At 42.8% G+C, this 12,563-nt stretch overlaps 1 protein-coding gene across 8 annotated transcripts in view; it reads left to right on the forward strand.

Annotated features, from left to right (window-relative positions):
• Positions 1 to 12,563, forward strand: part of CEP192 (centrosomal protein 192) — a 49,425-nt gene that overhangs the window by 23,033 nt on the left and 13,829 nt on the right. For all 8 annotated transcript variants that reach the window (XM_083518107.1, XM_083518106.1, XM_083518110.1 and 5 more), the window contains 12 exons: positions 210 to 358; positions 828 to 1,058; positions 2,479 to 2,604; positions 6,054 to 6,194; positions 6,689 to 6,749; positions 8,061 to 8,197; positions 8,286 to 8,378; positions 9,287 to 9,402; positions 9,484 to 9,660; positions 10,489 to 10,579; positions 11,378 to 11,542; positions 12,202 to 12,468. In XM_083518107.1, coding sequence (XP_083374233.1) covers positions 210 to 358; positions 828 to 1,058; positions 2,479 to 2,604; positions 6,054 to 6,194; positions 6,689 to 6,749; positions 8,061 to 8,197; positions 8,286 to 8,378; positions 9,287 to 9,402; positions 9,484 to 9,660; positions 10,489 to 10,579; positions 11,378 to 11,542; positions 12,202 to 12,468 — 1,754 coding nt within the window. The remainder of the gene's footprint in view (positions 1 to 209; positions 359 to 827; positions 1,059 to 2,478; positions 2,605 to 6,053; positions 6,195 to 6,688; positions 6,750 to 8,060; positions 8,198 to 8,285; positions 8,379 to 9,286; positions 9,403 to 9,483; positions 9,661 to 10,488; positions 10,580 to 11,377; positions 11,543 to 12,201; positions 12,469 to 12,563) is intronic.

The following is a 12,563-nucleotide window of genomic DNA, read 5'->3' on the forward strand; positions in this document are numbered from 1 at the left end:
CCTGCTCCCTTTGTCTGCTCCAAAAGGTTGATGAGCCCTCCAGAGCAGATTTGAAGGGAGAAATCCTGTTGCATGAGTAGAACTCTGCCTGCAGGCTGTTGCATAAAATCCATTTTATCCAACAGTTGGATAAAATACATTTTAGCCCTGTTTTATGTTGTCCAAAATTTGCAGTTGAAACAATTTATTGGTGGTTTTCTCTTTCCTAGAACGTGTAAAAGTCCCCGAAGAAGTAACATTCCCTAATGCTTGTTGTGTAGGGCTGACATCACACACAGTCCTTAGTATTCTTAACCCATCTGAACGGTGGCTACAGGTCAGCATCGGCCTTCTTAGTATTATGCTTGATGGCGAAAAGGTATGTACCTAATCTTGCTATGTATTATGCATCTTTTAATATTTTACTTTTTTTCTCTAGTGAAGTAAACCGTGTTTTAAACTAGAGATGGTGGCCTGCTTGCCAGCCCCCCTACAAAAGGGCTAGAAAATTATTAACTTGAAATTTGGTTGAAGCTCTGTACTTTTTAATATCATTCGACCATAAACTATGATGGACTTCAACACTCTTCCTCCTATTGATAGCAATCCCTGTTTATCAAACACAAAAGTCATTGTGATGAAACTTTCACATCTATGTTCCATTTCAAAAGTATTCACCAATGTACCATGGGGAAGGGGGCAGCACAGCAGTAGAAAGGATTTGGATATGGTCAACGCAGGACCTTTAAATGCCATCCTAATTCTTTACGTCTATTTTACACCTCTCTATTGAGAATGCCTTGCTTTGTCCTGAACCTCTGATTGTGTGTGTGCTTCTTTTTTTGCAGATGGACCCTCTGAAGCACAGGTGCTTCCTGTTTAAAAACAAAACTGTCATAGGACCTCGTACTACAGAAGATCTAAAAATGCTGTTTCTACCCTGTCAAGCAGGAGTCTTTCAGTGTGTGCTTAGTATTGCCTCTTGGCCATTTACTGCAGATGCAGATACAATAGTCCAGGCACAGGCCTTAGCAGCTAGAGTGATTGTGAATGCAGTTGCTGAGATTCCCGATATTGAGGTAAAAATCCAGAGGAGTGCGTAATGCATGGTTCTGATAAATACATAGTGAGGGAAGGGGTGTAGCCCAGGCAGGGCTGGGGAGATCCCTATCTGAAACCCTGAGTGCCATTGCCAGTCATTGTGAACAGTACTGAGCTAGATGGGCTAATAGTCTGACTTGCTATAAGGTATCCTAGCTCGCTTTTATTAATGTATTTTGTACATTTATCTTGCCCTTCATCTTACAATCTCATAATAAAATACAAATACAGCAAAGTACAAACAATCTAAAAAAGACAGAGCAGGTAAAAAGGTACCTTAAATCAACTGAAGACAAATAATTTTATAAGTTCTTACAGAGCCAACACAGCTCATTACAGCAGCATACAGAAACTAATGCCAGCAACCTGAAGACGCCTGGGAAAACAGGAGTCTTAACCAAATTAGATTCCAGATTGTCAACAGATTCCATGCTAGGCACACTCCCTGAGGGAGGGCAATCCATAAGTGGGGCGCCAATGCAATATCCAAAAGGTTTAATTGTTTCCAAAAATTAAAAACAAAATACAGAAATAAGCAGGAAATAAAAACACAGTAGAGTTGTAAATACTCAGTGCCTGATTCAATAAATGTTTTTACCAGTCACCTACAGTATAAAGTTTGCACCAAATAAACATCCCTGCCGATGGTGTTCTGTAACTGGGGGGCCCTAACTGCCCCCCCACTGCTATGTTATCGGCTGTATCATTCCACAAATCGTTTCCTGAATTCCAAACGACAATGCTGAGTCTTGAAACTTCATAATTCACTACACTATAAAAAAAATTTCAATAATTTTACTATACGATACTTGGTCTCTCCAAATCTACCAAAATTTGTTAGTTACCCATATATATCAGGATGTACATGTTCATCCTGAGGGCTGCAGTCTTCCAGAGGCTGAAGTATGGATGGACCTCTGTACAGTAGGTACGTTTCTGTCCACAGACACACACTCCTTTATATTCTCCATCCAGGCAAGCAAGAGGCATTATCAGAATTCAAGAGCACATTCTAGCCAGGGAAAAAATATTTAAGAAGGGTATAAAGTTGGGCCAAAGAGGTGGTGTGACTTGGGGAGAGTCTTGAGGGCCAGACAGAGAGAGGTGGGGGCCACATTTGGCACCTAGGCCCAAGTTTTCCCCACCCCAATGTACACAATGAGTAATTTTTAATAACGTCAGATGTTGGTGAAACTTTTGTTTCTTCGTTTTGGCTAATCTGTAATAGTAACAGTAAGAGGTTGTGGTCAGAATGCTGCTCCAGGAGGGGGCACAGCTAGAATCTCTTGTCTAGTTATCTTTTAGTGACACCTGTTTGCTTCTTCATACAAATAAATGTGACTTTGTGTGCCTCAATTCTTAAAGGTATTATTTCCCTCCCCCCTTTTCTAATATCAGGTGGAAGCGGGAACGACAAACCATCTTGACTTTGGTGATATGCCATCTGGCAGCTGGAAAGCTCTTCCACTGAAACTCACAAACAAGACATGTGCTAGAGTCCCAGTCAGACTTGTTATTTATGCAGTAAGTATTCATTCATTTATTTAAACTTGTATCCAAGCTTTTATCCATGGTTTGCAACACAAAACACGAAATACATTACAAAAACAAGAACAAAAATATGCACAAACCAACAACCCCCTCCCAGTATAGCAACTTGTATAGTGATCTCTTGAGAAGCAACAACTTGTAAGTGACTGCTACATTGGTTCCACAGTATGGGTAACCAGCAGCTTGGTTTTACTCCCAGATAAGCAGAGAGCCAATGGTAACGGATTACCCTTGTTGCAGTGTGTTGATATCACTTGAGATATTTTCTTTGCATCCTGACGTGTTTCTCTACAATGGGAATGTTGGTTGTGTAGCAGGATTTCATTATGCTATTCCCACAACAGCTGTCAGAAGCAGATGTTCTAAGAAGCTGAAGCAGAGGGATTGCAGCTGATGAACCTTATTGCGTGGCAATACAGTTGTGAGGCTGACTGCAATGTAGTTTTGACTTCCATTGATTTAGTAAAGTAGATCAGTGTTTCCCAACCTTTTTGGGCAAAGGCACACTTGTTTCATGAAAAAAATCTCGAGGCACACCACCATTACAGCCCCGTGACGTCAGCGCGCAGCGTCACGCCGGGAGGGACATGAATTGCTAGCAAATTACATAATCACCTCCTTGAGGGCTGGCTCATCTTCTCCGAAGGCAGAACCCCATTAATTAACAGCACAGACTCACACCATAGCCAAGACGAGGGGGGAAAACCTCAGTCATGCACAGTCATGCACATGTGGGGGCTAAATGAGGACGAAGACCGGGCAGAGAGCAGGGTTCAAATCACCCCACCTGGCCAGGACAATCCCTGGGTGCTCCCTTGGGCCACTCGCCTGACCCACCTCGCAGGGCTGTTGTTGCGAGGATAACACGGGGAGAACCACGCGCGCCCCCGGGAGCTCCTTGGAGGAGAAAGCGGGCAATGAATGCAGTGCACGAAATATATGAGAGGCGACCAGGTTTTGCAGGTGAGGGGCCCCCGCCAGCCTCCGCTTCCAACACCTGGCGCAACGACGCCGAAGTTTCCCCCCGGGCTCGGCTTGGGGAGCAGCGCTTCTCCCCCCCGGCTCCCCTTCGCCCTCCCGGCTCTCTCTGCCGCCCACTGGGGACCCCCCTCACCTGCCAAGTCCGGAGCGCCGGTGGAAGTTGCATGCATGCATGCAGGGCGCCGCGTTGCCATTGCATTGCACTGCACTCCATGCAACGCCTGCACGCATGCATTGCCTTGCACGCCCGCCAAGGGGTCTCCCCGCGGTCCGATGCGTCCCCTCCGGCGCGGATGCAGCATTGCAAAAATAACCCCCCCCCGACGCAGCCCTACCTGGGGGGCAGCCTCCGCCGCTCCGCCTCCGCGGGGATCCCCGGGCTCCATCCTGCTGCCCGATCTCTGCGGGGGCGCAGGCAGGCTGCGCGGGGTCTGCGCGGAAGAGCCCCTGCCCGCCCACCCGCCCGCCGCCGCTGCGCTCATTCCATGGCCGGGAGAAGAGCGCTTCAAACAAAACGCCCGGCCCGCCAGGCCACGCTGGGAAACGTAGTTTGTGCACCCCGCGCGGGCGCGGAGCCCAAGGGCGAGGGGACTACGGATCCCAGCAGCCCCCGCGCCGGGGACGGAGGGGGAGAGGCCGGGTGCAGGGATGGAGGGACGGGTGGGCGAGCGAGCGAGTGAGTGGCAGCCGCCAAGCCTTGGCCGAGAGCCAGGAAGGGCCTCCCCGGAGGAGGAGGGAGGCGCAGAGCGGGAGGGAGGGAGGGAACCCCAGGGGTCATCTAGTGACGGCGCCCCAATCGAAAATTTGACTTTTTTTTAAAAAAAAATCTTTCGAATTTTTTAATTTTTCCCGCGGCACACCAGGCAACATCTCGCGGCACACTAGTGTGCCGCGGAACAGTGGTTGGGAAACACTGAAGTAGATCCTCACTCTATTTCTGGAGGTCTACTTCAACTGCAAATGTTTTATTAAAGAGGTTGAAATATTCACTTCTGCCCTTGTCTCTTCTGCCTGTGAAACCGTTGACCAGGTCACTTACTTCCTACCTGACCAATCGCTCATTCAATGTTTCTGGCAAGGAAAACTTTTCCAATACTTCTCCCAGATCAGCACCCTCAATTATCTATTTTTGGTTCCCTACTATATTCATCCTCCCTTCCTCCTGGCTTTCTAAGTGTATGTACATATTGTAACATAGTTATTTACCTTCTTGACCAAGGAAAGTCTTGACTTTCTTGGATTCCTCTTTCTACTCTTCATCTCCATGTCATGTTGCTACCCCTTGTCTAACTTTGCTAAATACAGAACGCTTATTTTCTGCCCCTTAATGTAAACTCCAGTTGCCACCCACCATTACTGCAGCCTTTTTCCTTTTCTGGCTTGCAGTTCCCCCCAACCCCCAGCTTTCCAGAACTTGGCTAACAAAATAATTGATGGCCCCTTAGACGGCATAGCACCTCTCCCTAAACTCTTACATTGGGATCCTATCAACTCCTGGATGCAGCACAAACTCCTCATTGCTGCCTTACACAGCTGCATCCCCTCTAATTATCCACTACTTGTAGCTCAGTGCATTTGTGACATGTTCCACTACCTTTAGCTCTTTCAAAGATCTCTTGCTCGCTCAACTTGGAACACTAGAAGCATCCATATATCAAGTCCATAGGATCCATTTAGTATTGTCTATAGTGGTGGCAACAATTCAGGGATACCGACAGGAGTCTTTTCCCAGCTTTACCTTGAGATTCCAGAGACTGAAATTAGGAGTTTTTGCATGCAAAATGTGTGCTCTGTTACTGAGCTGCAGTTCTTCTTTCAGTCAAAGGTTTATTTAATCTGGCTTCTAGGTAAAGGTAAAGGTACCCCTGCCCGTACGGGCCAGTCGTGTCCGACTCTAGGGTTGTGTGCCCATCTCACTTAAGAGGCCAGGGGCCAGCGCTGTCCGGAGACACTTCCGGGTCACGTGGCTAGCGTGACGAAGCTGCTCTGGCGAGCCAGCACCAGCGCAGCACACAGAAACGCCGTTTACCTTCCCGCTATAAAGCGGTCCCTATTTATCTACTTGCACTTAGGGGTGCTTTCGAACTGCTAGGTGGGCAGGAACTGGGACCAAAAGACAGGAGCTCACTCCGCCCCGGGGATTCGAACCGCCGACCATGTGATCGGCAAGCCCTAGGCACTGAAGTTTTATCCACAGCGCCACCCGCGTCCCTAATCTGGCTTCTAAAAGGCATCTATTCTGCTCAGTGCCCCATATGCTTGGAATGCTTTCCCAGAACCCGTGTGGTACCACCTCTTGCTTGAAAATGTTATTCAGTTGGCAAAACAGCAGGGCTCTATTTAGCATATCCTGACAACAGTCAACAACCTGAAATGCTGGGTAATTTAGGGGATGGCAGCAATGTTCTGCTTTTAAAATGTAAAAAACATCTTTATTACAGAATGCTGTAGCATGGCGGTGTTTCACATTTTCTAAGGAACCAGTTAACGCTTCTGTTAGTTTGCTCCCTACTTGTGACATTTCCCAGCGAGCAGCTCCATCGGTGATATCCCATGTAATGAATGCAAGAACTGATGGGCAAGTAAGTCACTATAAACCAAATGAATATAGTTGAATTAACCAAAATAGTATTTATCCCTAAATGCTTAGCCGAAAGTTTGCTTTTAGTAACAGAGTTTTTATTTGGGAAGCATTTGCCTAAGATCCAGGACAAAGCACCACCTTTCAAAAATTCCCCTGTATGTCAATTCTGCCTTTGAAATCCCGGTAGTTTCTGGGAAAATCTGGACGTATGGCAGCCCTAGTATTGGGGACATCCGTCTTTCACTTAAATTGGTGGTGTGCTTTTCTTTGCCAGTCATGATCAGTTGTGTTCAGGTGAGCACAGAACCATTTACACCACAAAAGAGCCCTTCTCTCTTCCTACTGTATCTGTAGTTTAGGGTAGTAAAGACTTAAAGCCATGGTCTTTTAAAATATGATTCTGCTTGAAGATTGTAGCTGATCAATGTTTCAACCATAATCAATTCTTAAAGTTAAAAATGTTTCATTCAACACAAATGTCTTTCTTTCCAGGAGCCTGATGTTCTAGTAGTGTGGGTTCAGTTCCATGCACCGAGCAAATGCATCACTTCAGGTATAGATCTGCTATCTTATGAAATCGATGTACAGTGGTACCTTGGTTGTCAAACTTAATCCGTTCCGGGAGTCCATTCGATTTCTGGAACCATTCAAAAACCAAGGTGTGGCTTCCAATTGGATGCCGGAGATTCCTGCACTCAGTTGGATGCCGCGGAAGCTGCGTTGGAAGTTCAGCTTCCAAAAAATGTTCACAAACCGGAACACTTCCGGGTTTGCGGCGTTCGGGAGCCGATTTGTTTGGGAGCCAAGCCGTTTGACAACCAAGGTACTACTGTACAATATTAAGAATCTGTGTTAGTCCAGCAGACCAGAATTCTGCTTGAAATAATATTCATGAGTCCAACCAATATTCAAAATCTAGTATGCAGAGCTTTTGCTACTCAGAACTTTCAAATCTCTTTGCAGTTAGATTTTTTTAAAGATTTAAATGAACAAAGTATCATGTGAATAAGGCTCATGTGTTTGGAGACCCAGGCAGAAAAGAGCCAAAATAGTATTTATCATTAAATGCTTAGCTGAAAGTTTGCTTTTAGTAACAGAGTCACACCTGCTTAGCAAATTAAGGTCTGTGATATTTGATATCATGCTATGTGATGAATAGCTCTCACATTAGATATTCAAGAAGCATTAAAATGTTTGAACCTGTGCATAAACGTTAACATACCAAATCCCTGTTTGCAGATTTTCATACTTAGGTCTGCAAGTGCTGACTCGTGTCATACCTAGGTTAAAGAAGGCAATGTGCTAGGATTTCAAGTTTCATGGACGTTCTGGGCCAGGCAGTAATGGGCAAGCACTTAAGAAATGTATATAAGCATGTGCCATAAGCTGTGCTGTCCCTTGTATTCATTGTAATGCATGCCTTTTAATGTGAGGCATGTCAAGCATGCATTAAGCTTTGTAGAAAAGCTGGTCCATTTTACCTTGAGTCACTATCTTTTGTTGAGGCTGGAAGCCAAAAATGTATCACTTCAACCAGTTGTATGATGTACTCTGCATGCTGAAACACCTTTGAGGTATGCCGAAGCCCTGCTTCAACATATCTTTTAGGATGTATTTCATTATTGCTGTTTCCATTCATTTGCTGCTTTGAAGGCCAGTTGTAGCATTTTGAAATGGAGAGCTTTGCTTAAACAGACCAATATTGATGTAAAATACTACCATAGCACCAGACACATTCTAATTTGACATCACAGTTGGGTAGTTACGGTAAATGTTGATAATACTTTGTGTCAAAGCTCATTCTAGAACAAATCATAACATTTTACACTTGATCAATCTTATTCTTTGCACTTACTTTATTCAGATTCTTTGGGCCCTGCAGATGAGTATTTTGCAAGAATTGATGTGGAGGTTGATTGTCCAGAGCCTGCTAAAATTTTAAGTATACCTCTGCATGCAAGATCTGGAACTCCTAGGATATATGCTCCAAAAGGCCTTCAGGTACATTTCCCCAAACTATCTTTTGTGATACAGCTTATTTCTTTCTATATTTCACTTCTAACTTTCGCTTGAAACCTATATTTTCTAGACTTTATATATGTCTGCGAGGATGGGATTATCAACAAGGCAGCAGTTGCCATTAAAGAACGCTGGGAATATTAAAGTTGACTTGAAAATCCTGGTAGGTTACCTTACTTTTCCAAGGAATAGTTCTGAAATTACTGTCAACCAAATCAGTCTAACTTAATCAGTACATAATAGAAAGAGAGTCCAATTCACTCTTTCCTGGCAAAAATTTTAAAGTGCAAATTGATATTGCAGTCTTACCAACAATTTCAGAGGGGATCATTGTTCCCATTTTGCTTTTGTCAGCTGGACTTAGTCAACTGGACTCACCCACAGTGGAAAGTGGAGTATAGGGCCTAATCCCCTGGTGCCTGCTTCTGAGACAAGAGAAATAATAGACAGCTTCCATGTTGCTGCTATGTTGGGCAGAAAGAAGACAGCTGCTCAAGTAGTTCTGCCATAGCATCATCTACTTATGTGTGTAGGGGGCTGGGTTAGTAATGTGATTTTATTTCTAAAGCCACATGGTTGGCCACTAGAAAGCTCTTGCACTATGTGGATGCTACATAACCCTTGGCACATCCTGGTGAGAATCTCAGCATTCCTGCTAAGATCCTCCCTTTGAGGTACAGCTTAGGAAATCATGGCAACTATGCATGTATCTTAACTGATATCTATGAAGTGGTTTGGAGTCAGCATTTTTAATTGAGCTCAGAAACTATAACTGATCAGAACAGAATAATAGCCATATAATTTGATCTAACTAAGGACTTTGGTTACAACACTGTAATTCACTTTTGCACCACTTGGAGCTTCTAAATTTTCTTCAAAGGCATCTCCGTGAAGGGTATCTTATGTGTTGTAATTTGGATACAACTAGGACATTATTGTATCGGGCAAAATGCAGTTTCTCTAGGAAATATATCTTTCGTAGCAGCCAGTGGAGACAAAGAGTATTCCTGGCTACCATTGTCACCTGAGGATCAAAGGATGACACCTTGAAGTAACACTATTCATTTCTAGGCACTTGAGCCAGATAGCGGCATTTCTGTCAATCCAGAGGACCTGGTTCTTATACCTGGGGAGGAACAAGAAGTGACAGTTGTGTTTTCTCCAAAGGACTATAGAAATGCTGAAAGGTAAAGCAACCTAATTGGCCCAATTATATTAAGTAGAAATTCTTTTTACAGAACTTATAACTTGATGCTTTATTTTAATAGTGTTTTAAAAATCTTGGTGCTGCCATCTGGACCAGAATATAAAGTGACTGTAAAAGGCGAAGTGACTGCAGTGGAGAGCAAACCTTTGGTACAGAAATACCCCAGTTCAGAAGTTCCCCCCATCCTAGCTAACAAGCAGTTTCTGACATGGGGAGGTATACAGCTTGGCAGAACAGTGTAAGTACCAAGAAAAAAGATATTCAGTGCATGATTGCTGGTGGTACATAAAGCGTGAATCAATTTTTCTTTCAGGAGTATAAAAAACAGGCAACTCCCATTTTGCGTACATTGAAAGCATGCACCATTTTCAAACCCAGAAGAGAGCAGGGTGGGTTTATGCACGTTCTGCCAACATACTCAATGACCTAGAATGCAACCCCCATGCAAATCAGGGTTGCCGGCAATGCATTGTTCAAACATGGTGATGCTCGGATCCAGGGAGTCCCTGCATAAGCAGAACTGTCTTTGCCGTGTCCACAGTCAGGTTTGGTGATATCCCTCACTATTCCAAATGACCATCAGAAGCAGCATTTAGGGATGTGTGAGAGACTACAGTGTCACTGTCTTTCTCTTACTGAGCTTCAGTATATTGGTCTTCATCCAGTACATTCCTGTGGGCAAGTACCACTGTAAATAGATAAAATACCTGGCAGCTGGCAACCCTTTTTAACAGAAAAAACAAAGCACCCCCTAAATGGCACACAAAATTTACTGTTGGATATGCCTGCCTTCTCAGCATTGTACCCTTTGCTGTACATTTAGGAGCAAGCGCATGCTGTACATAAATAGCCAAAACTTTAGACTGTTGATAAGGTTCTAAATATGTCTTATGGAAAATAACACTATTATAACTGAGTAAAATCACAGGTGTACAGCTAGACCAACTAATTCTTCACTAGATTTCCTTGGATTTACCATGCTGTAATTCTTGGTGGATTATCAGGGCAACTGTTCATAAATATAAGCAAATTACTATGAAACGTTAAAATTTCTATATTTTTTCAGTCAGCAGAAGCTAATCCTGAGAAATAACTCTCCATCTATTACTCAGCAGTTAAGATTGCTGATAAGGGGTCAAGATCAGGACTGTTTTCAAGTAAGTAATGCAAAACTGAAACTGTTTATATAAATTCAGATTCAAATATACTTGGTATTTGAAACTGAAGCTAGGATTTATTTTAATATTCTCACTGAAATAAGCCTTCAAATGGTATAGTCTTAGTCTGCCATCCTGTACACAGTTACTTCAGAGTAAATCTCATCAAATTCAGTTGGACTTTATCAGCACATACAGGAGAGTACAGTGGACATGATTTCAAATTTTAAATTTCTGAAATGTTGGTTTTGTTATGCCAGTGTCCCTCTTACAGCAGTATTTGCTGCTAGTTTTGTTGTATCAGACTTAAGAATCTTGAATTTTTCTTTAACATACTCTGCATTTCACAGAGCAATGTTATAGTAGAAAATATTCAGCAGCTTTTAAAACCACAAATTTGAAAAAAATGACCAAACTTAAGATTCTTATAACTAGGGATGGAGAACAGGATGAGGTGATCATCCTAATTTCATGTGGGTCGGTGGGGGAATCCCAAAGGGAGAGAAGGAAGTTCAAAGAAAGAGAGGGTGCCAATTTGAATGGAGCCATCAGTTTAGCCATTTACACATTCTTCCTGTATTGAGATTTATCTCTGTGCATGGAAAACGTTGCATGTAATGAATAAAAAACACTTATTCTTACTATGTCAGCATTTCCATAGAGTGGCATACCTCAGAGGTCATAGAATTAGTGGAGCAAATTATTTGGGTTTAAACTGTTCATTAAAATCTTAACTCTTCTAAATTAATTTTATGAATTAAATTAATTTGCTGTGTGAATTTTCTTGCATATTTGCAGTTGAAACTTGGAGAGCATGTGTACAATAATTGTGAAATCAAGATTCGTCCAAAACATGATTATTGTGTCTGTCTAATGTTTACACCAACTCGATTAACCTGTATGTATGCAAAGCTTGAAATGAAACAGCTTGGTCTTCTATCTCAGCTAGGAATCAAGTTCACTGTAAGTTACTTTTTACACTGATCCTATTTCATGGGATGTTTCTGAATTTATTATGTTCATTTTTGCAGTAAGTCCTTCAGGATGTTTTGAAGTATCTTCTGACTGTAAGCCAGACAAAAAACTGACCACTATAACCTCCTTGGATTTTATTTTTTGTACTCCAGTAGTTTTCTTGATATTAAGGGTGGTAGAGAGTCTCTCCACATCTCAGTAACTCCCTTGCCTTGCACTTTGGATATCTTTTTCTTCGTGTTCTGGGTCTTTCAGTGTCTTAAGTCAGTCATTCCAGTAGCTCCCAAAGGAGCTTGCTTTCCTCACTTTTCTCAGTGGTGAAGGTGAGGGATGCCTTTGTGAAGAACCATTTCAGGGCACCATGAAATAGCTGTTCCCAACACAGCCAACTTCCTTCAACTTGCATCTGCCTGCCTGTAAAGATCCTGTTACTCATACACATCAGAAACCAGTCATTATTCTGCTTACTTAAGCTACTTTTACCCTGCTTTTCCATCATTTGGTCTTTAGGGTGTGCTACATATGAACATTTTAAAGAATTTTAGAATTATTTGATTGTTTTGAATATTAAAGTTGGGGATAATGAAACTGGGAGCAAGGTTATTTCAATTCTGGTTTTTCTAAATGTACGTTTTTCTTTCTTTCAGATACCATTATATGGATATGGAGGAAATAGCAATCTGAGATTAGAAGATGTTAAAAAACACTGTAATAGATACATAGTGGGGCTGAATGATATAGCGGGGCTGAATGGTAAAACAAGACAGGCTTCCTTTTCTGTACAAAATACAGGGAGTCGGGCTGCGTACGTGAAAGCACTGTGCTTTAAGAACTCAAGTGAAATAATTGTTATGGATCCAAATGTGATGAGAGTTTCCCCAGAAAAGTTTGTTCTTCAGGAAAGTTCACAGCAGGTAATATGAAAGCCACAATATATATATATTACGCAAGACCTATAAAATGTGTAAGCTGTTAACATTCCCCCCACCCACCCAAAAATGTGCCATAA

This window comes from Podarcis liolepis (assembly GCF_965112155.1).
Source record: "Podarcis liolepis genome assembly, chromosome: 8".
Taxonomy (NCBI): domain Eukaryota; kingdom Metazoa; phylum Chordata; class Lepidosauria; order Squamata; family Lacertidae; genus Podarcis; species Podarcis liolepis.